Below are 25,069 nucleotides of genomic sequence, written 5' to 3'. Positions count from 1 at the left end.
GGCCAGGGCTGCTCCAGGCCCCACTAGCGTAGGGCTGCTTCACTCTGGCCGGGTGTCTGGCTGGGTTGGGACTGGGGGGGGGGGGGGGGGGCTGATCCTCTGTTCCAGCTTGTGCAGAGCTCAGGGCTGGCGTGGGCCTTGGAGGGCTAAATGATCTCAATGTTACTAAAGCCCCACAGAGCCCCTGTAATCTTTGGTGCTGCACCCCAGGTTGGGAACCATTGCTCTATCTGAAGTAGGAACTATGTATAGGTGGCAGCCTTTCTGCTTTGTTCTGGTGCTGCTAGTTTCAGCATGTACATACTTTAGTGGAAACTTACAATTAACATGTAATCTAATGATTACACATTCAAATAAAACACAATGCTGCTTGGCTCTTTAGAATTTAAATGCCATAAAGTTGGCATTTCTGTGTATGCCTGGCTGTAGATAAGCAGTAACTTTTGAATGCAACACCTAATCTAGGCGTTAGCAATCTTAACAAAGGGCCGTGCCCAATCTCCCCTCCCCCCCCCAATCTCCCAGTGCTGGTGTCAGCGGGGGGTGGTCTGCAACCCCTTTCTGGCAGCAGTGTCAGTGGCGGGGATGACTCTGCAACCCCTGTTCCGCCAGCAGTGTCTGCAGCAAGCATGGAGTGGTGTGGCTCCGGCCAGGGCGCTGTGTGCTGCTCAAAGTTGGCATGCTTGCCACTTTTGGCACGTGTGCCGCAGGTTGCTGACCCCTGACCTAATCAATTCCAAAATTTCAGGAAATGGTCTAGGCAGCTGTAGCTGGAATCTTACTTATTTTGGGGAAAATAGACTGATACTTTTGTTGCAAAGTTCTCCAAAATACCTTTCCACCCTCCTTGAGGAAATTGAGCTAGAAGTCTGCAGAGAATAACCATGTTTCAATACCACAGTTAGCCTCAGCTCAGTGTGGTCAGAGCCTAACTTCCCCCACAAACATTACTCAACTCCCATGGAAAGAAAGCTCGTAAGTTTTGTCTAATTTTCTTTATTGTGTGTTTTCATGATCCTTCACCTTGATAGGTTTCTGTGTTCCAGGGAATCCTGTCTTCTACTTCTTTTGCTCTTTTGTTTCAGCAGCGACACTGAAACCACACCATTATTCTGAGTGTGCTAATATCAGGATTCTAATTGTATCTGATACAAGAGGAGTACCAGTGTGAACAGAGCTCTGCTTTAATCAAGCAGATGCTAATTTCAGCTAAATTAGGTCCAACAAAACCACAACATTTTATACCTGAATTAAAGATTGTAACAAGGCATAGTGAGTCTTGCACAATTTTATTTTTTTTGTAAAACGTATCCCATTCTATTACTGAAATGTTACTGGTAAGATTTTAGCACTTATCTTCACAGGCATAAAAAATTACCATTACAAAAAAAAAACCATGTAAAACGTCATGACAAAATGAATGTTCATTTTAAGGATTCTTTAAATCTAGAGTACAGAAAGCAGCCAGGAGATTTTAGAAATAATTTTCTATAGTTCATCATGTTGATAAACATTGTACTCCTTTGCAGATATGAAGCCATCTCCATCATTGTCATTTCTCTTAAATATATCGGCTAAAATTGAATCATGAACTGATGCATCACGTTTTTTACCATCTCTTGCAAATTCCTGCTTCAAATAATGATTTATCTAAAAGAAAAAAATTAAAACATTATACCAAACATATCTCAGAGTTCATTTATGTGAGCTCATGATAAATCCTAGACTGTAGGCATTCATATCACAAATATAAAATGACTAACTAAAAGCTCTGACACTTGAGCAAAAGTACACCAAAAAGAGCAAAGCATTAGCAACTCTATGATAAAAAGCACGTATTAAAATAGTTATCACCCTGACTATTTTCTCAATATAAAGTAACACTGCATAGTAAAAATCTTCAATGAATAAACACCTTCAAAGATAAAACAGAAAATTGAGCTTAAGTGAAATGAGATTGGTGATTTCTGACTAGTTCGTAGTGGGCAAATATCTCTCACAAAACCATAATTGACACTATTGTTGGCTGTTGCAGCAGAGAGAACAAGAATTGAGTGGGTGTAGGGTCTGAATTAACCTCTTAACTATATCAGTGGACCCTACACATGCAATATGCTCATTCCCCAAAAGGGCAGACTTGAGACACTGCCTGAGAGTAAAATGCAGAACATATCAAAGTGGTAAGTAAAGGATGAAATCAGAGGCAGCTCAGATAGAGATAATGCATTCTTTGGTTTATTGGTAGTGGTTTATATATAAAGTGATCTCTCCCAAGTCAGTTGAGTCATGTTACCTCATCTCGAGAGAGTTTCTTGTCACTGTCCAGGTCTATTTGAGTAAATGCTTCAACACTGCGTGGTCCTCTATTCACTGCATACAGTTCAATCTCAAAGATCAATGTTGCATTAGGTGGAATCTTGCCTTGTGCTAAGAATATAACAAAAACATTGTAGGAGTCACATTGATCAACAATCATGTTACTGGTACATGCACTCATAGAGTAGTATTTCTATTTATATATTAGGAATGGGTCAATAGTGTAATATTCAGACTTGTGTGATACCTCAATAATAATCTGACCCCTGGAATTAAATATTACACTATTAAGCTCCTTCCTACCTCATTCTTGACCCAGTTCAACTCTCTTCCTCACTAAACCTAGGACAACTCTCCTTACCTGCGTCTTCTGGGAGATATTGCCTAGTGGCCTGTTCTTTGGGTTCTACAGCTGGGTTGGTTCCTATTCATCAGATGTCCTTTCTACTGCTGGGCTGGCAGTAGAAAGCTGAGGGAGAGTCACCTTTGGGTTTTCTAGCTCCCAAGGTCTCTGACCTTATCTCACTATTAGGAGGTACAGGTGTGGGGTAGGAGTGTTTCCACCTTTTCCTGTTTCTACAGTACTGGAGGAAGCAGCCTCCAGTTCCCTTAAAGACAGTTAATGGATTTGGGGGGAGGCAGCAGGCAGCTCCCCATAAACACTGAAATAAATCCATGATGAGAGAGAAGGCCAGCTAGCCCACAGAAGAATGCAGAAGAAATTGGGGGTCTTAGGCCACCAGGAAGCCCACAGAAGAAATCAAGAGTAATAGATGAAGGGGTCTTGTTCAGAGAAGGAGGTTGCTGGAGTGCTGGCAAAAGGGAAATGAGATGGAATTGCAATGGCAATCCTGATATTCAGAGCCGAATGTTTTCAGGCATTATTTATAACTCTTCTATTTCTCTGAAACAAAATTAATATTCAGGACAGATATTATTCAGGTTGCTCATCTCAAGTGTCCAGACATTTAAGTAAAAATGTGAAAATAGATTCCAAACTGTTAAAAACCCTCCTTAGTAAGCCTTGCATTAAAAGAAGTTTTGAAATACAACAGTATATACAAATGATCCTTAGAACACTCCTTTTGAAGTCCTGACAGTTCCACATGCTGCAGTATGCCAGGCTACAGTCAGGTGTTTTTATTTTGTAATTGAAAAGCAACAGTGTGGTTTGAAATGACTATAGTAATGATGCATGCTTCAATCCTTCAATGTTTGAGATGGAGGCAAACAGGTAATAAAAGCTGCCAAGTTCTGCAAAAACATTTTTATACAACTGTATCTACTGTTAAGGGATTTACCAATAATAAAATAGGATTTGAAATATGCAGCTAATTCTGAGCGAGGCTACAGACACAGGCTCAAGTATTCAGAATCCTGATCAACACATGACAAATGGGCTATAAGAATGATCTGCTCAGTCCCAGAGATGGAATGAAGGTGGGTTTTAATATTCCTATGTCAAACCACCCTCTGGTGTCAAATATGTAGAGGAAATATTAACTACAAAGATGTGCTACTGTATCATGCTTTCTAAAAGAAAGAGATTGAAATGGTAGACAAAATAAGATAACAAGGAGGTCTAAACGAGTCAGGCCAAAACATGCATTTGACAAACCATGCAACGTGCAGTTAATGTATAAACACACAGCTGGATCCTAACTGTATGCGGGCTCAACTAAAGCTAGTAACTAAGCTAGTCTATCATCAGAATTTACTTTTTACTTTCTATATGTCCTATTAGATCTGAGGATTAAAACGTAAATCAGCTTTCTTCTTTAAGAGAAGGCGGCAAACAAACCAATATTGCTGGTATTTCTCATTTGAGATATCTATAATGAATAAATAGGTTTACATTTTGAGTACAAATATATGTTTTGTTAAACTGTTTCAAATGTGTAAAAGTGTGTATACCATCTATTTGCAACAAGTTTATCTAATATATATTAATATAAGCTAACAAGGTAGACTTTCGTGGAAGTAGTTTTAAGAATTATACATACCAGAGAAAAAACACATGTAAAGACCAAAAAAGTGACATGCATCCTAATTCAAGATTAGACAGTCATCTTCCCCAACATGCAAGAATACGCTGAGACAGAGGACAAGTATGTTGCAGGAAAAAGATTCTTTCTTCAAGCACTTCCTAGAACAAACAGTTACATCTAAGGTTAGATTTTAATAAAGTACTTTTTATTTAATATCAATGACTTTTCTTGTTGCTACAAGGCAAGATTTGTTCATTTCTTGCTATGGCCAATAAGACAAATTCATTCCTAGTGTAACTACTGGTGTCAGTGGAATTGCATCAAGGGTGAAGATGGATCATGGAATTTTGGCATGAAGAAATCATCAGACTATGATCATGGAACAGCAGCAGCATGTTTAGTCAATGCCCCATCACGTTCCCAGACAGAGATGGATTACAAAGAACTAAAATATAATATTGTCCATTCAGCTGAAACATTTCACGATAAGATTTTAAGTCTTGAGTCAGCCGTCTTATATATTGCACACCTAAATGTCATACATTCAGATAGGGTTTCCTGTGCTTCATTCACTGTGGTAGAGCTGACTGCAATATTTACTATGATGAGTTATGAAACTTCTCATTAAATTAGTCCCAAGACAGTTATCCAAACAAATAATGTTTGGTTAATTAATTAAGAGTGGTGTATAATGAATCTCATATTGCTTTGATTGGAAAAAAAAATAAAATTTTATTAAAGGGCCAATCTGGCAGCATCCAAATCTTAGAAATTAAACATGAATGTAATGCAACAGGAATAAGGATGTACATAAACAAGAGACAAATAATAATTATTAGTGTAATATTTAATAACTTATACTGAACTCAAAAGGCTTTTCTGGTAGCCTCACAAAACAGATAAGTAAACGCACAAAATTCCTATAAAACAATAGCTGTCCGCAAATCTTATTTTTTCTCTTGCTGTCAGTGAACTGTATTTATTTTCTCCAACAGAAAGTTCTCCTCATAAAGTTGTATCTAAAGACCACTTAAAAATAACTATCAATTTACCCCTCCTGTTTGTCTTCAATCCTAAATGAACTTGTCTCCAACACACATTTGCAAAAATTCTTATATTTGGCTCATCTGACTGCAAAAAAGAGATATTAGAGGCTCTGGAAATCAAACAGGAATGTGGCACTGAAGTTATGACCACTCCTAGCTCTCCTTGCTGTTAGCATAGAACTCCTCATTCATGTGAAAGCAGCTCTGCAGTTGCCTGCAGAATTAATGTAAGAGCTGACCGCACTTGCTGGAGGGTAAGACTAACGGTCTTGTGATGCTAGAACTTAAATAGCTGTAAGCATGTTGTGTATGGAGTACTGGGATGAAGATCTGATTCCTTTTGATAGCTTTTCAATTGTGGTTTTTGTTTTAAAAAAATAAGATATATTATTTAGATTGTAAACAGATTGGATCAGGAACTGGCAACATAATGGAGGCTCAGTCCTGAAGGAGTTCTCTGGATGCTACCATAATACAAATAACAGCAATGAAAGGATGATATTCTCTCTCACTCTCACACGGTAGGCGCTATTAGCAGTTGCAATGCTCCTATCACAGAAGTTCCTTGCTAGCAAAAGAAAGAGAGCTTGTTAGCATGGACCTGTGATTATAGATCCAATTCTGCAAATCCTTACTCATGTGAGTTGGCCTTAATCACATGAACAACCCCATTGCACTCCTTGGGACTAAATGCGTGCATAAGAATTCATGTGAGTAAGAGCTTGCAGGATCAGACCCTGTAATTGCAGCCATCAAATGAACCCCAATCAAAAAAGCTTGGATAATCAAAACGCAAGTAAATATTTACAACACTGTTTTCTGTCATCTGAAAACATAAAGGCAGAATTAAAAAACAGATATGAATTTTAATTTTTTTTTTACCATAGCCTTGCTTTCCATATGCTAATGATGGTGGAATTGTCACTTTCCGTTTTTCTCCAGGACACATATCCATCATAGCAATATCTAATCCTTTTATGACTTGTCCAACACCCAGAACAAACCATTTTGGATGGCCTTCATTTTGTGTCCGACTACAAAAACAATAAAAAGCTTTTAGTGACTAGATAGCAACAAATTAAGTGCTCAAATATTAAAAAAAAAAAAAAAATCACTGTTAAATAATGTACCATTGTTGGAAAGTGTGACATTTAGATAATTGACCTCAATGGGAGTTAGTTTGTTAAAGAACAATTAAAAATTCAGTGCTAAAATTGCACCTTTCCGCAGGAAACATGCAGAAGAGGTGCACTAGGAGAAGAAAACTCCAGGAATTTCCCTTTGCAGAGTTTTTTCCAAATCACACTGGGAGAGAAAATGTTCCCCCCGACAACAAACACACAGAATGAGCTGCAAAACTGTGAGATCCAGTATTTCTGTAATCCACCAATCATTCAGCTTCTAGGGGTTGTCTTCACTACCACACTCGGTCGATGTAAAAGTACACTAGTTACTTATGTAACGTACTTTTAAATTGATGTACCTTACATCACCTTGCTGAAGTATATTCACTACACTATGTTGACGGGAGACATCCCCTTTAATTTGGGCAGATTACAGGAGTTGACAGGAAAGTGCTTTCTCATCGACCGAGTATGTCTTCAACAGACCCGCTAAATTGATAGACAGTACGTCTCCATTGCTGCCACATTGCCAAGTGTTCCCCTAACATGCAGTGCCTCTCCCTGTCACCTATTATATCAAAAAACTGTGTCAAAAGAACATTGTTAGAATTGAAAAAACAAGCACTCAAAAATTAGGAAATGCCATAATTAAGACTGTGAACCCCCCTTCCCGTGTATGCATTATTATACAGTTGTTAATTACATCATCCTGTACTATTTCTTTCACAAGACAGACTGTGTTATGGGAATGAATCAAGGCTGTGTAATAAATGAGGCTGCTATCTGTAGGACCCCAGCCCCACTTGTTGAAGAAGTTGTAAGGTGTGCAGTAAACAAGGCAGAGAACTTCAGGAAGAGAAACGATGGTTCGGGGGTTAACACAGTTGAACACTATCTTTAAAAAGCACAGAGACAAGTATTTGCAGGACAACCGTTTTCCTCCTTCTCCCCATGCTAACTGGGCAGCAGCCAGGAGAGGCACTGGGAGCACAAGAGAGACAATTTCCCAGCTCTGGTCAGCAGATTCAGGCCTATAATTATTTCATTTAGCATTTAAAAGAAACAAAATTACACTAACACAAGAGCAATATCACACTCTGTATACATATTGAACTTTTTTCAAATTTTATTTTAGGGCAAGCATTTTTTAGTTTCAGTTATCTAAATACAATGCCATTTGTGATTATATGCATTACAGCACTGTACTACTGACAGTATAGTTGTTGTGAAGAAAGCATTTTTGTTTGAAATTCCTGTTTTCAGTGGGTTATAACATTTCCCACGTCTCTTTTGGACTGATATTTGCTTGTTCTCAGCACAAAAGTTAATATATTCTGTTTTGGACAATGTGAGGAAAGAAAGGGATTCACTAGTTCAAACATTTTTCAGATGTTTTTGTGCTTGGAAAACTGAAATGGGTTTCATAGAAAACTTTATACTTGGCATGTATGTAGTTGTCATTTGAGGGATGCACTCTTTTCTAGGTCTGAAACAATTCCAACATGCTAAAAATTACTTTATCCAGAAATGAAAACAACATGATGAACATGTGCAGGCTGGCAATTCCCTTTCCAATTCACTGTGGGGACAATTCTTGCTCTCTATCCCCACTGAGCAATGCAAAGGCAGTGGAGCACAGCTCCAATGTGGCACTATTTGTCCCACTATGCAGCCATATTTAACGTGTATTTATAATGTGGATTTCCTTCCATTTTTCTTTCAGTGAAGTCTCTCTACTATTGATCTGGCCTAGAGTCTTCCAATGGGATTTCCCTGTTTTAAAGATTTTATATGCTGCAGTTCAGGTAATAACTTGCAGTTTCAAGAATTACCTAGATCTCTACCAAAACTTATCAACACTATCCTATTTCAATTGGTAGTGGGCTTCCTCGTGCATATTTTGTCTGAAACTGAGCATGCTGCTTCCACACTGGGCTCAGGGAAAGAAAGGCCAAAATCAAGAAAACTTTAATATTCTTTAAGTTTAGGTTTTGTATGAATTAATATATCTGTTGGATCCAAAACTGTAAAAGTTAATCTTTTTAACATACTTCAAACTTATTACATAGTAATGAATGGTCAAGTAGCTTAGCTGCAATTGGTACCAGCTGCATCAAAAAAAAAAAAAAAAAAGTTGATGTTTTTACTGATTGAAGAATACATATTAAGGCGTTGATCCAGCGAAAACTTATGCATGTGTGTGCCTCGACCCACTGTAAGCAAAGTTGCCCACGTTCATCGGGCCTAGTCTACACAAAAAAACTATACTATTTAAGATACTCAAATTGAAATAACATAAGAAATAATAACAACATTGAAATAACCCTCATAAGAGGGTGCCGTTGATTTAACGAAATCAGTTTTTAAACACAATTTAGTTAAACAAATACAATTTTCTATAAGGCCTGAGTCTGCAGGATTGTGGCTTAATTACTATATAATGATATTTACAGCATTTGTAGTTTGAAAGTATTGCTCTAGCTATACATTTATATCATTCTAAACCTCACTGTACTTGCTGGACACTGTACACGTTGCTCTCCTTTTGAACAGATTCTATATAGTCAAATCTGCTTTAACGCAGATTTAAAGGGAACAAAAGGCTGAACGTGTGCCTATTTTTTTATTTGCAGAGGAGAAGCAAATCTGGTGAAGAATGGTATAAATAGCACAGTTATTTACCTGCAATAAAACTTCAATCCATCATTGGCCAAGTAGCCATCATAATGTGCATTTAGCATATCCCCCTTCTTGCTCTTTGGCTTGCATTCTTTAGGAACATGTAAGACTTCTATTTTAACTTCCTCTGCAGTAATATCCTCTTTCTTTTGCCCGTGCGTGTGGATCGTAAGAAGACCAAAAGCCTGTAAGAAAAACATTAATTTGACTGGGAACGGCATGCTTGCTAAACCGCTCGCTCGCAGCCTTGCTCTCACTCGGACACTTGGGCTCTGAAGACTCAGAAGTGAGACCCCACGCCGGCTCAGCTGCGTGGCATTGTTCAACGTCAGACTGACACACGGATTGGGGGCGTGTACCTCGTACTCTGCAGGATGCCGCGTTGCTACGGGCTGGGTCAGGGCGCTGTGGGCCTGCCCATTTGTTCCTCCCCCCTGGACAATTTTTGATTGCCTAGAAAGAAGTTTGCGCTAAGTGCAGCGTGCAGGGCTGTTCAGTCTCGTGCGCTCCCGGGGGATTCTGCCCAGGACTGAGTTCGATTCCTTCCCTCCCAGGGAGTGTTTCAAGTCTCCCCTTGTGGGGGAGCGGGCGTGTTACACTCTCTCCGCTGGTGCGGGGTGTCGCAGGCTTGTCTTATGGCCGGCGAGGTGTTTGCTCAGTGTGTGTGTCCCGGCGGGGTTGCCAGGGGAGGGGAAGAGGGCTTTGGGGGTGCGCGTTTCTGTTTCCACACGTGCAGTCGCAGCGTGTTTCCTTCGGGCGCCCTCGTCCTTGTGCAGCGGCCCAGCTTCGTTTGCACGCCCCCATGCCCAGGGGGCAGAGACTTGAAGCGCGGCCGCCACTAGCACGGCTGAGAAGCTGGTTGCCCCACGGGGCGCTCCTGTCTGGCCCCGGCTTAGGCCGCTTCGCCCGGCGCAGACGGAGGCGCGGGTAGGCTCAGGCAGGCTGGCTTTGCCAGCCCCTTTCCCGCAGGAAGTAAATGAGACGTCCGGGTCAATGGCAGCAAACGCGACGGCTGGCGGCGGAGTGGGGAGGGCCGGGGAGACGGAGGCAGCCGAGGAGCGGGGCGGGCAGAGCCTGCGGGGAGCTGGACGCCTGCGGTCCCCCCCGCCCCCCGGACGGCCATGTGCATAGGTCATGAGGCGCTCCGCCGCGGCTGCCGCCCCTCTGCATAGCCCGCTCCGGGCAGCATCTGCAGGGCCAGCCGGATAGTGGGGCTGCGGCTGCTGTCGGCTCCCGAGCTGCGCGGCTCAGCCCGGCTGTAAATGCCCATAGGCGGCCGCTGATCCGGAGTGTTGCGGGGAGGGAAGTGGAGGGGGCAGGGGGAGTCTGTGCAACTGCTACCGCCCGTTCCCAAAAGGAGGAGGATGCTGCACGGAGCCGGGCCCTGAGCTATGGAAGGAGTCCTGTACAAGTGGACCAATTACCTCACAGGTATGGGCCAGAGCAGGGAGAGGCTGCTCCGAGTCCTCACGTTCCTGCAGCATCCCTCTTCCGGCCTGGGCCTGGGCGCCAGCGGGCTGTGCGCCTTGCGCACCGCGGGGAAAATCAAAGGAGGGGTTGGTGCTGGTGCTGGGGGATGGCCCTGAGGATGCGGATTGCCGACTCACCTCCGCTTAGGTTACCAAACCAGCTGGCATCTGCTGCCAACGTAGTCGTGCCCTGGACCAGCCTGTGGCTCAGGGCCGTGGTCATCTGTTCCCCTGCCTTTCAATCTAGTCTGCTTGGGAAGAAACGGACTGTTTTAGACACACACCGGTGGGCCAGGCTGTAATGAGTCTAATTGTTGTTCTTCCAGCTGAGTATCTGGGTTGTTGTCCCGAATGCCTACAACTACTGTTAATTGCACGCCTTGACCCAGGAGTCCTGGGATAGCCCATACACCAAAATGTCCTGTGCCTGGGCACCAAGTCAGGGGGAGAATAAAACCATGTTTTAAAAGGTGCAATAATGGAGGTAATTTTAAGAGTTAAATTTTACTAGAAGTCCCTTAAATCCAGCACTTAGCCAGACTATCCACATTTAGCTCTTTCAGTCTTTGCACAAGTCAATTCCTTTAGTGCCAAAACCATGTTGCTGGTCTCTGAACTCCCTCTGCAGTATTCCAGGTGTGGTTTTGCCACACCTGTGTAGGGGATTATTGCCTTCCTGCCACCTACAAATGCCACTCGAAATTTATCAAAAATAAACAAGAGAAGTTCACCATGCTTTTCATAGAATGGCTAGTCAGCAAAAGGACAGCTTTATTGCTATTATCCCTGCCTTTCTTCTCTTCCCTGTGGTGGCCCCCTTAACTCTGCTGGTGTCTGATGTTAGATTGTAAATTTTTCCAGGGCAGCAATCATGTCTGTTTATTTGTACTGTGAGATCTACTTTTTTGAGTACTATGTTAAAATTGTAAACAATAACACTATTCCATCCTTTAGCTGTAAGTCTCTCTCAGGATTAATGCTTGCCAAGTTTCTCCTTCCTATTGAATATCTCTGTTATGGATTATTTTTTCCCTGATGTATTTACTTTTGTTATTCCTAGCTGAATTTCATTTATTATTTCTAGTCTATAGTTGTAATCTGTCAATAATCCTTTGTGTTATTAATTGTTCTCATTGCTGTTTTCTGCCTGTTCCTGACATGATAATCTGTGATTTTCATAAGTATCTTTAATGAAGAATCTATATTAAGTATAACTAGACCTGTCATGGCCTCTGCTATATCCTATTTGAAACATCTTTCTCCAAAGTTGATATGCATACTGCAGTTGGTTTAGGTCTTTCCGTTGGTTTTCAAGTCTATGTGGCAGTGTTTTTGGGAGATGCCACCAGGTGCTTTACTAAAATCTAGATGCTGCATCTATTGCATTTTTTCCATCCACTAACTCTGTTTAAAAAGCAATCATGTTTGACTGTAATTTCTGTGACTTTTTAATATACATAATGATATGGCTCTGTAATTCTAAATCTGTTGCTACTGGAATTAGTGCCCTCCTCCTAGTATTTAACACTGCATTTTAAATTGTTCATTTTATTTATTTATTTACTTGAGAGATCAGACCAATTTATGTCCGAGTATAGAGGTGGGTGGATGAGATGCAAAACATTGTAAAGATATAAAATCAAGCATGCTATATCTGTGCGTATTTTGTTTGTTAATTTGATAACTATAGTTTAGCCCTAATTATTTATTATCATAGTATCCTAGTGTGTAGAAGTACTGTAATGTGTTTTGTAGAAGTAATGAAGTTAGAGGCGTGGTCTACATGTAAAAGTTTTGCCAGCATATCTATGTTAGTTAGTAATGTAACTCCCTAGCCATTGTGCTGGCAAAAGCCTTGGTGTAAATCAGTTATACTAGCAAAAAAGTCCTTTTGCCAGTGTGTCTTTTTCATTCAGGGAACTGTTATATACTATGCCAGCAAAAGAACTCTTTTTTTTTTTTTTTTTTTTGGTTACTATAAAAGGCATCTCCGCTAGGAAGGTTTGCCAGTATAACTATGCTGGCAAACTCTTTCTAGTGTAGACATGGTCTTAGTAGTAGTGACTCTGCTACTTTGTTCTAATATTAAATCATTGCTGAGCAATGGAGTAGTGTGACATGCTGTACTCCATGTGCACAATTATGGTGTGATTTGTGTATCATTCATGTTAACCCTTACATTGTAACTATGTATTGTCTGATGCAAAGTATGTCATGTAAGGTGTTTTTGGAATGCTCATGACATACTGAACATTATTGTTATGGTAGCATGTTTCCTGCAATGTCATACATATGTACAGATATGCTATGTCATGACCCCAAATATGTCTCACATGGCTTGCATAGATGCAGACAAACACAGACAAACACAAAGCTATGTTTCCTCACCTAGCCGAAGCATGCATACTGGAATAATGGACTGGCCTACGCACCTGTGAGCACTTTGTCTCAAGTGGAAGAAATCATGTCCATTACTGGACGTGACCAATCACCTGACCTCAGGGGGTGCTGAGGAAACTTGTTAAAAGCTGAGGCATCTTTGTCTCAAGGCTCTCCCCTGGAATCTATCTTTCAAGCAACATCAACATTAAAGGATGGGAGTGGGAGGGGGTGAGGAAGCCTGGTTGCAAGACGCATCGCAACCAGCCTCTGTGGTAAGCTAACATCATATACTGAAAGAGACTGAAATATTGATCTTAGCTTAGGATATGAGTTATCTTTTAGTTAGTTGTGATTAATTCTTTGACTCATTATTAATCTTTTGATTTGTATTAATCTGACTCAGATTCACTTAAAATCTTGCTGTAGTCAATACACTTTTTGTTTGTTTTATCTAAAACAGTGCATGTGGATTGTGTATGAAGAGATCTCAGTTAGAGTGACAGAGCTGTGCATATCAATTTCTTTGATAAATTGACGGACAAATGTAAATGAGCTTGCAGGTTGCAGTATACAGCACTGAACCCTGCAAGACGGCAATTCCCGGGGTTGCATCTGAGACTGGGGATATTTGCTGGGACTCTATCCCATGAGTGGCTGGCCAGAAGTGCTCCTTCACTAGGCCAGGGACTGATTCCTCGCAGGAGGCTGGGCGTGAGCTGACCTAGGAGTGGGTGGTTCACTCAGTAAGCGGGGTAAATCAGGACCCAGGAGTGAGGAACTGGGGTGACACAGCTATACATCAGTCCAGATTGCAGGGGGGGAATGTCACAGGTAGAGACCACCTTTTGTGAGTGTGTGTGTGTGTGAGGGAGAGTGTGTGTGTTTGTGGGTGGAGATCTACAGATTAGTAACTCTGAAATAGAGAAGTTCTGTTCTGTAGTACAATAGGGAGCAGAGACTAGTCTGATGGTTCATTATTTAGTTGATCTTATGATCTTAGTTCTCAAGAGATCTAATTTACAAGACTTCAAAATAGGATACTTTGGTAGCTAAATTTAAAAAAATCATTGTTCTGTCAGCTGAGAGATGATGTAAATGGGAATATTATTGCTAATGAAATATTGCAAAAAGAGTAAGTATAAAATATCTTTATAATATTAGCTTGTGCATAAAGAACAGTTGATCTTCAAAACAAAGATGCTTCTTTACTTCCTATAAACATCATGGTAGTATTCGTGTCTGTGTAAATCCTGTCTCTCTTAATGGCTTTCACAGACAAACAGCTTTACTTTTGATTGCACTTGCATTTGCAATTAAACAATGTAACATTTTTCTCTCATATTTATGGTCTTCCTAGGTTGGCAGCCTCGCTGGTTTGTTCTAGACAATGGGATATTGTCCTACTATGATTCACAGGATGATGTTTGCAAAGGCAGTAAAGGAAGTATAAAGATGGCAGTATGTGAAATTAAAGGTAAGATTTAAATAGGTTTTTATAAGAGGAAATTTAAATTGGCAAGAGGATGAACAAGATGACCTAATATTACTTTGGCATCACTAATGTCTATAATGCTTTAAAAAAGATAAGGGGAAAAATCACATCTAGACATGTTTAGTCAGACATGCTTGCTACATTAACCACAATTAGTTATTGAACATAAATTCTGAAGCAAAATAATAATAAAAAGGTTATGATATTTACTGCTCCTTTATGAGGTTTAAAAACAGTCATGTAAACTCTTGGATTTTTAAAAACTTTTCTGTTTGTGTCTTACATTTGAAATATCATAAATGAAGGCATCTGAAGCTGTTACCACAACTGCAGCTCTTCTCTCCCCCAAACTCAGAGGGAGGGAATGCTGAATGTTAGGAATAGTTTGTTGGGAGAGCCACAGCAGTGATCTGGTGGGTGCCACATTTAGGGTGAGAAGGTTAGTTTATCTTCCATTACTTTCTGCCTTTGGCCTCTCTTTTTCTGATGCACCCTTGTGGAAGTATTTGTGATGTGGATACGTGACCACTAGAAAATGGACAGTGTCCACCTATTTCTCTTACGTAGGCCACCAAGCAGTTATCGGATGGCAACAACTTTTGGTTACTACTGCTAGGGCCTAGGTTGAAACCAGTGACCTAGAAGTGAAAGGCTTGTGTCTTGTTACTAGTCTCTTGAAACGTTCAGTAACCCTTTCTCGTCTGCTTGTTCATTTGCTGTAGGATGGAGGAACAGTAATAGATAAATACCAGTAATCTGGGATTAATTCCAACTGTTTTGTATCCAATGCTGGGCGTGGGAGTACTGTGGTTGAGAACTATGCCTGGTAATCTCTGACATCTCTGGCTGATTAAAGATGTAGTATTGAGTATGATGGCTCTAAGTGGAGTATTGTTCAATTCTCACACTTGGGAGGATGGTGACTTTGACACAAAGCCCAGAAGGTTACATCAGAAAGGAAAGCGAGATTGATTTTAGCCTAGTCCTTCATGGATATTTGCCCACATCTTCAGATTAGCATGATTGAATCAGGACTAGACTAACAGTGATATTGAAGGTGAGAAATGTTTTGGCAATAGTTTGGGGGAATTCTGCACAGTATCTGTCCATACTGTGCCTGGCTCTAGCCATTGTTTAGTTGATTATGTTCATGAATATCAAATTCATACAGTATTAAAATTGTTTTGAATAGCTTCCATTTCTTACTAAAATGCAATCTGTAATACATAAATAGCTTGAAATAATATGGTTTGTATTTGATAAGTAGTGTCCTTACTGTTTTAATTACCCTTTACAAAATTAGTCTTTTTTCCCCCTTTGTCCATAAGTTCATCCAACAGACAACACAAGAATGGAGTTAATAATTCCAGGGGAACAGCATTTCTATATGAAAGCAGTTAATGCAGCTGAGAGGCAGAGATGGCTGGTAACACTGGGTAGTTCTAAAGCCTGTTTGACAGACACCAGAACAAAAAAAGAGAAAGGTATTTATGCCATTAAAGTGTATGAAATTTAATAAAATTATTTTATGAAGATGGTTCTTAATTTGTCCCATTCAATTGGTTTAATTTAATATTATGTAAAATATAAATTAATTTATATATTGATAAATATTCATTATGGATATAACCTCTGTTGTGTGCATATAGTAATAGTGTTATTTTTTTAAACTGGAATTTCCAAAGAGAATAGGAAAATAACTGATCAGCCTTCACTAAAGTTAGTGGTAAAGAAGAACTGTTATTACTGTATTTCTCTTTCCTAGTCTTGAAAGGAATTTCAATCTGTGTGCCCTTGTATGAAAAAAATAAAATTTGTTTGTAAAAATTGTGCAGATAAGTCTTATGCCATGATTGGTGGGTTTTTTTATTTTATTTTTCTTGTAGAAATCAGTGAAACCAATGAATCTCTTAAAACCAAAATGTCTGAACTTCGCCTCTACTGTGATCTCTTAATGCAGCAAGTTCATACAATACAAGAATTTGTTCACCATGATGAGACTCTCTCATCTCCCAGCATTGAGGTATCAGATTTCTAAAATTATATTGGAGAACCTGATTATTTAAGTCATCTTAAGTTCTTGTTGTCATCTTCTGCACCTTATCAGCAACTTAATGTTGGAAGACATTGACGTAAGGTCAGTTTAATAAATGTTTAAAAATTATACAGTCCACCACTAAAAGATATTATGTAGGCAAAATGCAGGATGACATCAGAGTGCATATTAACAAACCAATATGTTGTTGAGTCATTCAGTTAAAAGACAGAAGCAAAGCTGGCTGGGTTGGTTACATATGAATTCTCTTTGTCTAAGAACTCTACAATAGACAACCAGTAATTGAAATATTGTTTTTCTTTATTCTTTGCTTCCTGTATAAGTTAGCTTTGCCATTGCTAGAACCTCCCTTATCTTTGCAAACTAGAGTCCCAGGTCTTGGAAACTGCTGCTAATGTCCCCTGCATTTGGACATTCATAGGAAATCTGTTTGCTCTTATAATCCTACTTCATGAACAAATTCAACCCTAGAATAGATGGTGCCACTTCACTGACGAGTGTAGGGTGTCTCTAGTTATAACAGGGTTGAATTCAATCCAAAGATTCCCTTCACTAGGAAACTCTAATTCACTTATTTCACTAAATAGAAAATAAACTGTTGACTCCCGTAGAAGCTATGGCTGCTCAGCCCTTCTCAAAGTTCAGCCCCTTGTATTTAGGAAGCAGGAAAAACATTGCAGTGTTTTGCTATATTGCCCCAACCTCCCAAAATAGTCTGCTGGTATTGTATTTGTTTGTCTGAATTTCAATTTTATTTACTCGCTTAAATGTTCATTTTTCAATAAGTTTGATTCTAGTTACCAGTAAAAGGTATTGTTGCCAAATTTGCACTTTTTTGAGATATTTTTGGCCAGTTAACTGGGAAATCAGTTGATTCTGAAGTAACATTTTCTGTCTCTTCTTATATTCTTGCTGATGTTTGTGCTGTCATTTGCTTTCAGAACATGAACGAAGCCTCCTCCTTGCTCAGTGCCACTTGTAACACGTTTATTACAACACTTGAAGAATGTGTGAAGATAGCAAATGCCAAGTTTAAGCCAGAGATGTTTCAACTGCCTCATCCTGATCCCTTGGTTTCTCCTGTGTCACCTTCACCTGTTCAAATGGTCTGGATGATTTACAATATTAACATTTTAAAGTGTTATGCTACTGATTGGGAGTGTAGAAGAATATTTTATAATGTCATCACCTACTGAAGTCAACGGTTTTAGTCTTAAATATAAATAACTTCTGACATGTTCCCTAGCCTGTTTGCTTGCCAGTCTTCACCTAAACTGTTCATTGTACGAGTAATTCTCCTGTCGATGATGACATTGCTAATCATATCCAAGTACTGGATTAATGCACAGTACTTTGCAGCGTTCATACTTAAATTTAATTATCCTGTTAGCTGTACTGTGGGGTTATTTTTTAAAAACGTTAGATATTCATTGGCCTCTTTTAATACTGTAACCTTGCTTCTCATCAAAACAGATAATGTCTTTGTGTTTTAACTCTCAGCAAGATAACGTGCCTTTCAGTTTCCCAATATTAATATGACTCTTTTTAAACAATGTCCTGATTGATCAAATATGCCTTTGGCTGACGAGTTTGTTTTTGTTAAATAATGTGCCAAGAGTCAAATACTTTATGGAACTCTTAATTTTTTATTTATTTATTTTCCTGTTGAGAGGTTTGGGTAAGTGAGGTGGTGTCAACCTTCACATATAAGTGGATTTTCAGATCTACTCTGCTAAAGGTGTTCTCACCCGATCTTTACCTTTCATTTATTTGTATCTGATTATCTCCTTCTCCCTTTCCTCCCATCAACCCAAATGACTCTTAGTGATGAATTTTTGGGTCAAATTATTCTCTTGGGAACATTTAGAGAGTTCCCACTGAAATTAAAGGGCTCCCTGTGTATACACCAAATGGCAAAATTTAGCTCTTGGATGAGTCCTTTTGTATAATGTAGACTTGAACCTGGTGTTAGTGAAAAATGTCTTGACGTTTCTGTGGATTCTACCAATGACCGAGTAGAAATTTAGGTAATTTTTAAGGCAAGAAAGAATGAGATATATAGATTGCAGGTAATATTTTTGGGTAATAAAATAGTTCTCTTTTTTTAGTGCTTTAAAAATTCCAGCATTACTGGCAATCTGCCCTCTTTCAAATAGCTAAATAAAATTAGTTAATTTCAGTTAATTTTTATTTTAAATAATAATAATTAACACTCTCCTTCCGCCGAGGTCTATAAATAGAGTATAATGAGTATATGCATTTTATAATTCCTGATAGAGTTTACAACTTGTTTCTTCAATTTTCTAGATGAAACGCTCCATTAGCCATCCTGGTACATACAGTTCAGAGAGGTAAGAATACCAATTGCTGTTAAGTAGGCTTATTCACTTTCTGAAAACACCTCACAGGACCAATCCAGCAAGTCCTACAGTAGTGAAATATCAGCTGAAGTCAGTATGCAGAGGATTTGCGGGGTTGGCAAATGCAGTAGTTTAAAATGTATAAAGTAACAATCTAATATTGATTGTTTTGAGAATCCAAAATTGACACAGATGTTGCAATTTACGTACAAGTCAGAATATACTAGTTAAGTTTGTTTCCATTTTTATTCTGAGTAATATTCCATATTTGTCATATTTTAGTTTAGCTAAAAAAAGAATACAAAAATATCATCAAGGAAAGACTGTTGTTTTAGGGTTTTTAAAAATCATTATAATAGAAAGATTATGTACACATTTCTATGTGTTTTGGTAGAACCCTAAATTGTATATTTTAAAATCATCATTTATTGGAGAGAATTGCTATTATAATTTATCTAAGTTGTTTAATTAAGTGTTATGGCAAAAAATTATTTAAGGCCTCAATCCTGAAAATGCTTAGGTGTGTGAGTACCTTTATGGAAATAAGTGGTCTCAGTGGGACAACCCTACTTGCATAAAGTTACTCATACACATAAGAGTTTGCAGGATTGGGGCCTGAAACACTAAGATTTTTGATGATTCATTCTTGCAGAATTTGAATTTTTTTTTTTTTTTTTTTTTTGCAAGGATTATATGTTCACAGTTTTCAGATTTCAGAATCTGTGCATGTTAACAATTTTCTGTTCACATGGTATTCCTTTCAACTTAGTACAGGGCAATACTGAGGAGTATCTTTAAAATAGGTCTAATAAGAGCACAATAAATACCAAAAAGATATATCTTAAATTAAAAGCTAATAGACTGGCAAGAGGTTTGTTTAAAGTTTGTAAAACTAATAAATCCTATTTAATTTGCAATAGCCACTCCACAAAAGAACCAGTCTCTTCACTCCACCGGTTATCGCAACGACGCAGAAGAACATACTCTGATACAGAATCTTATAATGATCTTCCTCTTGAAGATACAGAGAGTAAGTTGGAAGAGAGGCAGTTTTATTGTGTGTTCCTCTGAATTTATTACCATGCTTACCACAATTGTTGTACTGATGACACCGATACAAGGAGAATACCTAACATTACAATCCTTTATTTTTATCAGAGCCAATATATCCTGAAGTCCCTTCCAACCCTAATCGTCTATGATTCTATGATATTAAATAATAAAGTTGCTTGTAGAATTCCTATGTAATGAGTTAAAAGTGCTGATGTAGTTCACTATGGGGCTGACTTAGCCATCCTTTACTCACCTTGACTTGTATCTTAGATCTTGAGTAGTTTCACTGAAATCCATGGCACTTTTGGCAAGGTAAGTTACTACTTGAAGTGAGTAAAGATGGTAGAACTGGGCTCTACATAGGGATTAGAGGACAACAAACATTTGAACTACACATTTTCATACAAACTAATATTTTGGTAACCTGTGCAAAATGTTGATCAGTGCTTTCCAGTGTGACCATTATAGTGAGTCAAACTTTTCTTTCAGTTATACCAGTGCAGTCCTATTGAGTGGAGCTAATTTCCATTGCACGGAGTTACACTGGTAGAAATGAGAGGAGAAAGTGACAACCCAGTATATTTAGTAAAGGACAGTTTATATCAGTGGCCTACTCACCCCGTATGCAGAGTAACACTCTTCTGAAACAACTCAGCATGGTCAATCAATCAAAACAACAATCTAGGATTATTATACTCTCAGTGTCAATGATCCCTTGGTAACTAGATCTCGTTGCATAAATATGCTGAGGTAAGGTCCCTTTATGGTTTTCTGATGAAACTCCCAATTGTTTTGACCCCAGTCTGACTTCTATCAGGAAGGCTGTGGTCAGTTCTCTTCTTGACTGACTCTGGTTTGGCATGGCTTCTTTCAAGCATGACCTACTTCTGGGCCAACCTCTCCTCTTTTGGAGTGTAACTCAGCCTTGTGCAGAAGGCCAACACAAGACCTCTGCTCTGCTCAAGTTCCACGTAAGCCCTAATTGGTGCTTACACCTTGTGCTGTCTCTTTGAACAAAGGTGAATTCCAATCTAGGAGACCCTGATCTGGTTCTTCTTATGTGGATGACCCAGTCTGTCTTCTCTCAGGACAGCTGTGCTTAGCTGAATCAAGTTGTTTTGAATAATCTCACTCTGTTCTTGTTCCTTGTAGAATTGCTCCAATATTTAGCTTTTTTCACTAATGTAGTTTTTGTCTTTTATCTTGTTAGATAGAAGAGCCCCTTTGCTGCCTTCCGTTTTAAGGGCTCCATCTTCCTAGAGTTGACTCAGTTCTTTCTTTTTTCCAGTAGATGGTTCTGACAATATCTAGCTTACAGTAGGGGATTCTGTATCCCTTCCATTTTATTAATGAATATATACTTTCAGGGGAGTTCTGGTTTGAAAAACGATTGGAAAAGGGCATTGTGGAGGGAGTGAATAAGGGCTATAGGGACAGGTTCTAAATAATTTATTCAACAAAGGATTCCTCCAGTCCTTACAGCAATGTGGAGACATTTGGTCATTTGTTTCCTAGCTGTGTCTCACCTCCTATATATCCAATGCCTTATGAATATATGGTATGGGTAGGATTTAAGCTACCAAGAAGTATGGACTCAGGAAAGACCAAGCAAAGAGTGCTTCTGACTTTCTAAACAGTGCATCTATATATAGAAATAAAAAGACCTATTAGCAGCCCACTTCTCTATGATAGACTTTCTCTGTCACCTTTGCAGGTGCTAGATAAATGCCAAAATGGAACTGATGTTTCATTCGAAATGGAGATCTTGTCATAGGCTTTATGATGTCTTCCAGTAACCTTAATATGCATTAGTCAGCTGTCATAATCTTGTGAAGTAGAGTGACGTTGGAACAGTAACTCATAGGCGCTGAGTTCTGTGGGTGTCAGGGTGCCCAAGCACCCACCAGAAAAAAATAGGGGGTACTCAGCACTCACCAAGGCTGGCCTGACCAGTGATCAGGTGCCCTTCAGGGATGGTGCGTCACAGCCCATCAGCTGATGGACTGCGAACAGCTGCTCCCCACCCATCAGAAAAAATTAGTGGGTGCTGTGCCAGGAGCAGAGGTGAGTGTGGGACCTGCCACTTCTGGCTGGGAAGGGACGCTGCTGCATGCTGCTCTGTGCAGCGTGTGCAACTCCCCTCCCCTTCAGGAAGGCTGGCCCGCCACTACTGCCCAAGGCCCCGCCCCTTCACCGGCTCCCCATCCTCCCTTCCCCCTCCGCTCTCACCGGCTGGCCTGCCCAGGGCCCCTGGTATTATCATTATCCTGTATTCTGACTGACATAGAAAACAGCACTCTTGTGCTCATCAGCTGGTTGAATATCTGATCTGTAAAAGTGTCAGTTTTTTCAAATGTAGAAGCTGGTTTCTGACTGATTGCCAGGTGTTTAAATCTATCAGTAATGAGCCATCTAGCAATCCGATAGACAAACATCCTTTCAGGATAATCTGAAATAGACTGGACTCTTAACAAAGCATCCATCTTTTTTGATGGCTAAAGTGTCCCAATGGAGTTTTTTAGTGAAAGGATTATTGCTACATTAATTTTTAACACACACTCTTCTTGTGTTCCTCTGACTGAATTTGCCTGTGTACCTCAGAGATCATGTAATGCTTGTGTATTGCATAATATGTTATCTGTAGTTCACGGTAGCTTTTATTATTACTCATCCACCCCAGGCCTCGAGATTAGAATAATCCAATACAGTCCATAGAGAGCATGTTAAGTATTGCATCCGATAGTTTAAAATATGTTGTCTATGTGAAATATTATCAAGCAGAATGATTAACACATTGAATTGGGCAAAGTTTAAATATTAATCAATATCTTAATAGGACCTGCTCACTGTTCCAGAAGTGCTCTCAATGGACACTTGGTACCATCAACCATTCCTGAAGAAAATAAATCAGTTTCAAAGAAAAGATCTGATTTGGAATAGACTCTTCCATCCTTTTCTTCCTGAAGAAACTGAAGTATTCAACTTTCTATAAGTAATGCTATGCAAAAGCTGCTGTAATTATATTATTATTATAGGGAGTAGTTATTTCCCTTTTAGAAGGATTTTTCTGCACTTTATAGAATGATGTAAAAACTAACTTTGAAGTGTATTTTATCTTTATATAGTTTATTTGCAAGAGTATTTTCCTAATGACTTCACAGTTTGAATGTGCTTTTTTTTTTGTGTGTGGAAGAAATGATAACTTAACAGGTAGGCATCTACATTTGTAAGTGTAGCTCTTTTTAAAAAGTGTGATGGTCTGATAGTTTGATAAACCTGCAGATTTTAAATCTTGACAAGAAGGCTTCAGGTTTGGGGGAAGGGGAAGAATGTAATTTGTGCCATGGACCAACTGGTCATTTGTGCAAACTTAGGACTTGGTCTTGCAGTCCTTGTGCACTCACTCTTCTCTTTGAGTGGGAATTTTGCTTGTGTAAGAACTGTGGAATTGAGTCCTTAATGGGTTACCATAGCAGCTTGATGGTAATTTTAATATTCCCTTCCTTTAAAAACCCAAGGATATACATAATCTGGCCCTTATTTTTAGCCAAAAGTAGATATATCTAGTGTATTTTTCTAAACAAACGTATAAACATTAACTTATCTGAATATAAAGCATTTGTACCAAACATTGTGTATTTAACATTTTAATTTATTTATTCTTTTTTGCATCAAAAATTTCTACTTACTTTCATTATTAAAGATATACAGGCTTCAAGATGTGCACAAATCGTTGCTGAGATGTGTAGCATCACTAAATAGCTAATGTAGACACATTTTTAAAATATATTTTAGTGTTTGCTCCTAAAATAGACCCTTAAACTGCTGTTGGAAAGTATGAATATTTATATCTTTTCATACTTTATTTATGACTTATTTATACAAAAGGGGACTTCTGTTTATTGTGACTCCTATATCACTTCAGAATGGCATAAATCTAGAGCTAGAATCTGATCTCAATTACACCTGTGTCAATGTGCATGATCTGTAAGTTAGATCAGAATCTGGCCATCTAATTACTAAATTAATAACATAGGATAGCAGTCCCTGCTATTACCTCTCTCTCATATAAGATTGTTAGTGCTTGCATTGTAAACTTTTGTTTTTTGTATTCACTTTGAGAAAACTTGGTCTAGAAATCTTAGCTATAGAATACTTTAAAAAAGTCACTGTTTTTAATTTACACAATTGGTTAATAAATATACAGTGTTTTTGCATTCAATCATGCATCAAATTTTGTTTTATAATTGAACCTCATTTTAATCTGACACTTATTGGCTAATCTTTATCTGGTACATGTTAATAACGTTTTGTACTTGTGTAGGCACAAGGTGAATTATGAAATGGAAGCTCTCCTTTTAAATTTCTTTGATTTTTTTTGTTTGTTTAAATTTTCACAAATACGATGAATAATTACATGCGTAGGCCCCCAATCCTGCAAATACTTAGGCACAACACACTGAATTAAACTACTCACATATGTAAAGTTATGTTTGGGTATAGGGGTTTGCAGAGCCTTCATTTATGTTCAAATTACCAATTACATGTAACTAGTGATTTACACACCCAAATTAGGCCCATAAATGAATGTGCATTTTTCTTAAAATTGGGACTTTAATGTACTCGGTTACATCTCCACACTCTAGTAAATTATAAAAATAAGTATTAAACATAAAAATGAAGTTACTCGGTATTCCGTATATTTTGCCACATAGGCATTGCAATCTATCATGTTGATGAGAGCTAGTATATTTAACCTCAAATGCAGCTTTCTTCTAAATGTTCATGCAAAGCCACTGTTTTCTTACCCTTAATATTTGAACCATTTTCTTCTATTTAGTTAAGTTTTTTTGTTTTTAAATTGTACCCAAATTGTTGTCCACACTATAGGTCTAAAAAATGAAATCTGAAGTCCAAACCATCTTTGAGTTAAGATTGCAATAGAAAAAAACCTCTAATACAACGCTATTTCTATAATTCTCTCATTTATTTAGCTTTTAAATGAATGCCAAAAATTAAAGTAGAATTAATTGTAATTTATGTTCCTCCGAATCTGAGATCATGCACTTTCGAATGAGGTTAGTGGCAGTTGTATGAGCTCCTT

At 38.7% G+C, this 25,069-nt stretch overlaps 2 protein-coding genes across 3 annotated transcripts; one reads left to right on the top strand and one right to left on the bottom strand.

Moving 5' to 3' along the window:
• Nucleotides 1-1,273: 1,273 nt before the first annotated feature.
• FKBP7 (FKBP prolyl isomerase 7) lies at nt 1,274-9,832 on the bottom strand. Its single transcript, XM_067549162.1, has 4 exons — nt 9,157-9,832; nt 6,233-6,384; nt 2,294-2,427; nt 1,274-1,650 (listed from the first exon to the last, which is right to left on the bottom strand). The coding sequence occupies exons 1-4, from the start codon at nt 9,372-9,374 to the stop codon at nt 1,489-1,491; spliced, it is 666 nt and encodes a 221-aa protein (XP_067405263.1). The 5' UTR covers nt 9,375-9,832; the 3' UTR covers nt 1,274-1,488.
• A 247-nt stretch (nt 9,833-10,079) lies between these two features.
• On the top strand, nt 10,080-24,187 carry PLEKHA3 (pleckstrin homology domain containing A3). Of its 2 annotated transcripts, none has more exons than XM_067549160.1 (8): nt 10,080-10,584; nt 14,362-14,478; nt 15,825-15,980; nt 16,383-16,519; nt 17,494-17,658; nt 18,860-18,903; nt 19,833-19,942; nt 22,802-24,187. In XM_067549160.1, the coding sequence occupies exons 1-8, from the start codon at nt 10,545-10,547 to the stop codon at nt 22,903-22,905; spliced, it is 873 nt and encodes a 290-aa protein (XP_067405261.1). In that variant the 5' UTR covers nt 10,080-10,544; the 3' UTR covers nt 22,906-24,187. The 2 variants fall into 2 exon arrangements, with proteins under 2 accessions (XP_067405261.1, XP_067405262.1); XM_067549161.1 differs by lacking the exon at nt 10,080-10,584 and adding an exon at nt 10,859-11,106.
• The last annotated feature ends 882 nt before the right edge of the window (nt 24,188-25,069 follow it).

This window comes from Emydura macquarii, unplaced genomic scaffold (genome assembly GCF_026122565.2).
Source record: "Emydura macquarii macquarii isolate MOO-44397 ecotype Brisbane River unplaced genomic scaffold, CSIRO-AGI_Emac_v2 contig_1253, whole genome shotgun sequence".
Lineage (NCBI taxonomy): Eukaryota > Metazoa > Chordata > Testudines > Chelidae > Emydura > Emydura macquarii.
Note: the sequence above shows the minus strand (reverse complement) of the source record. Positions and strands in the feature narration are given on the sequence as shown.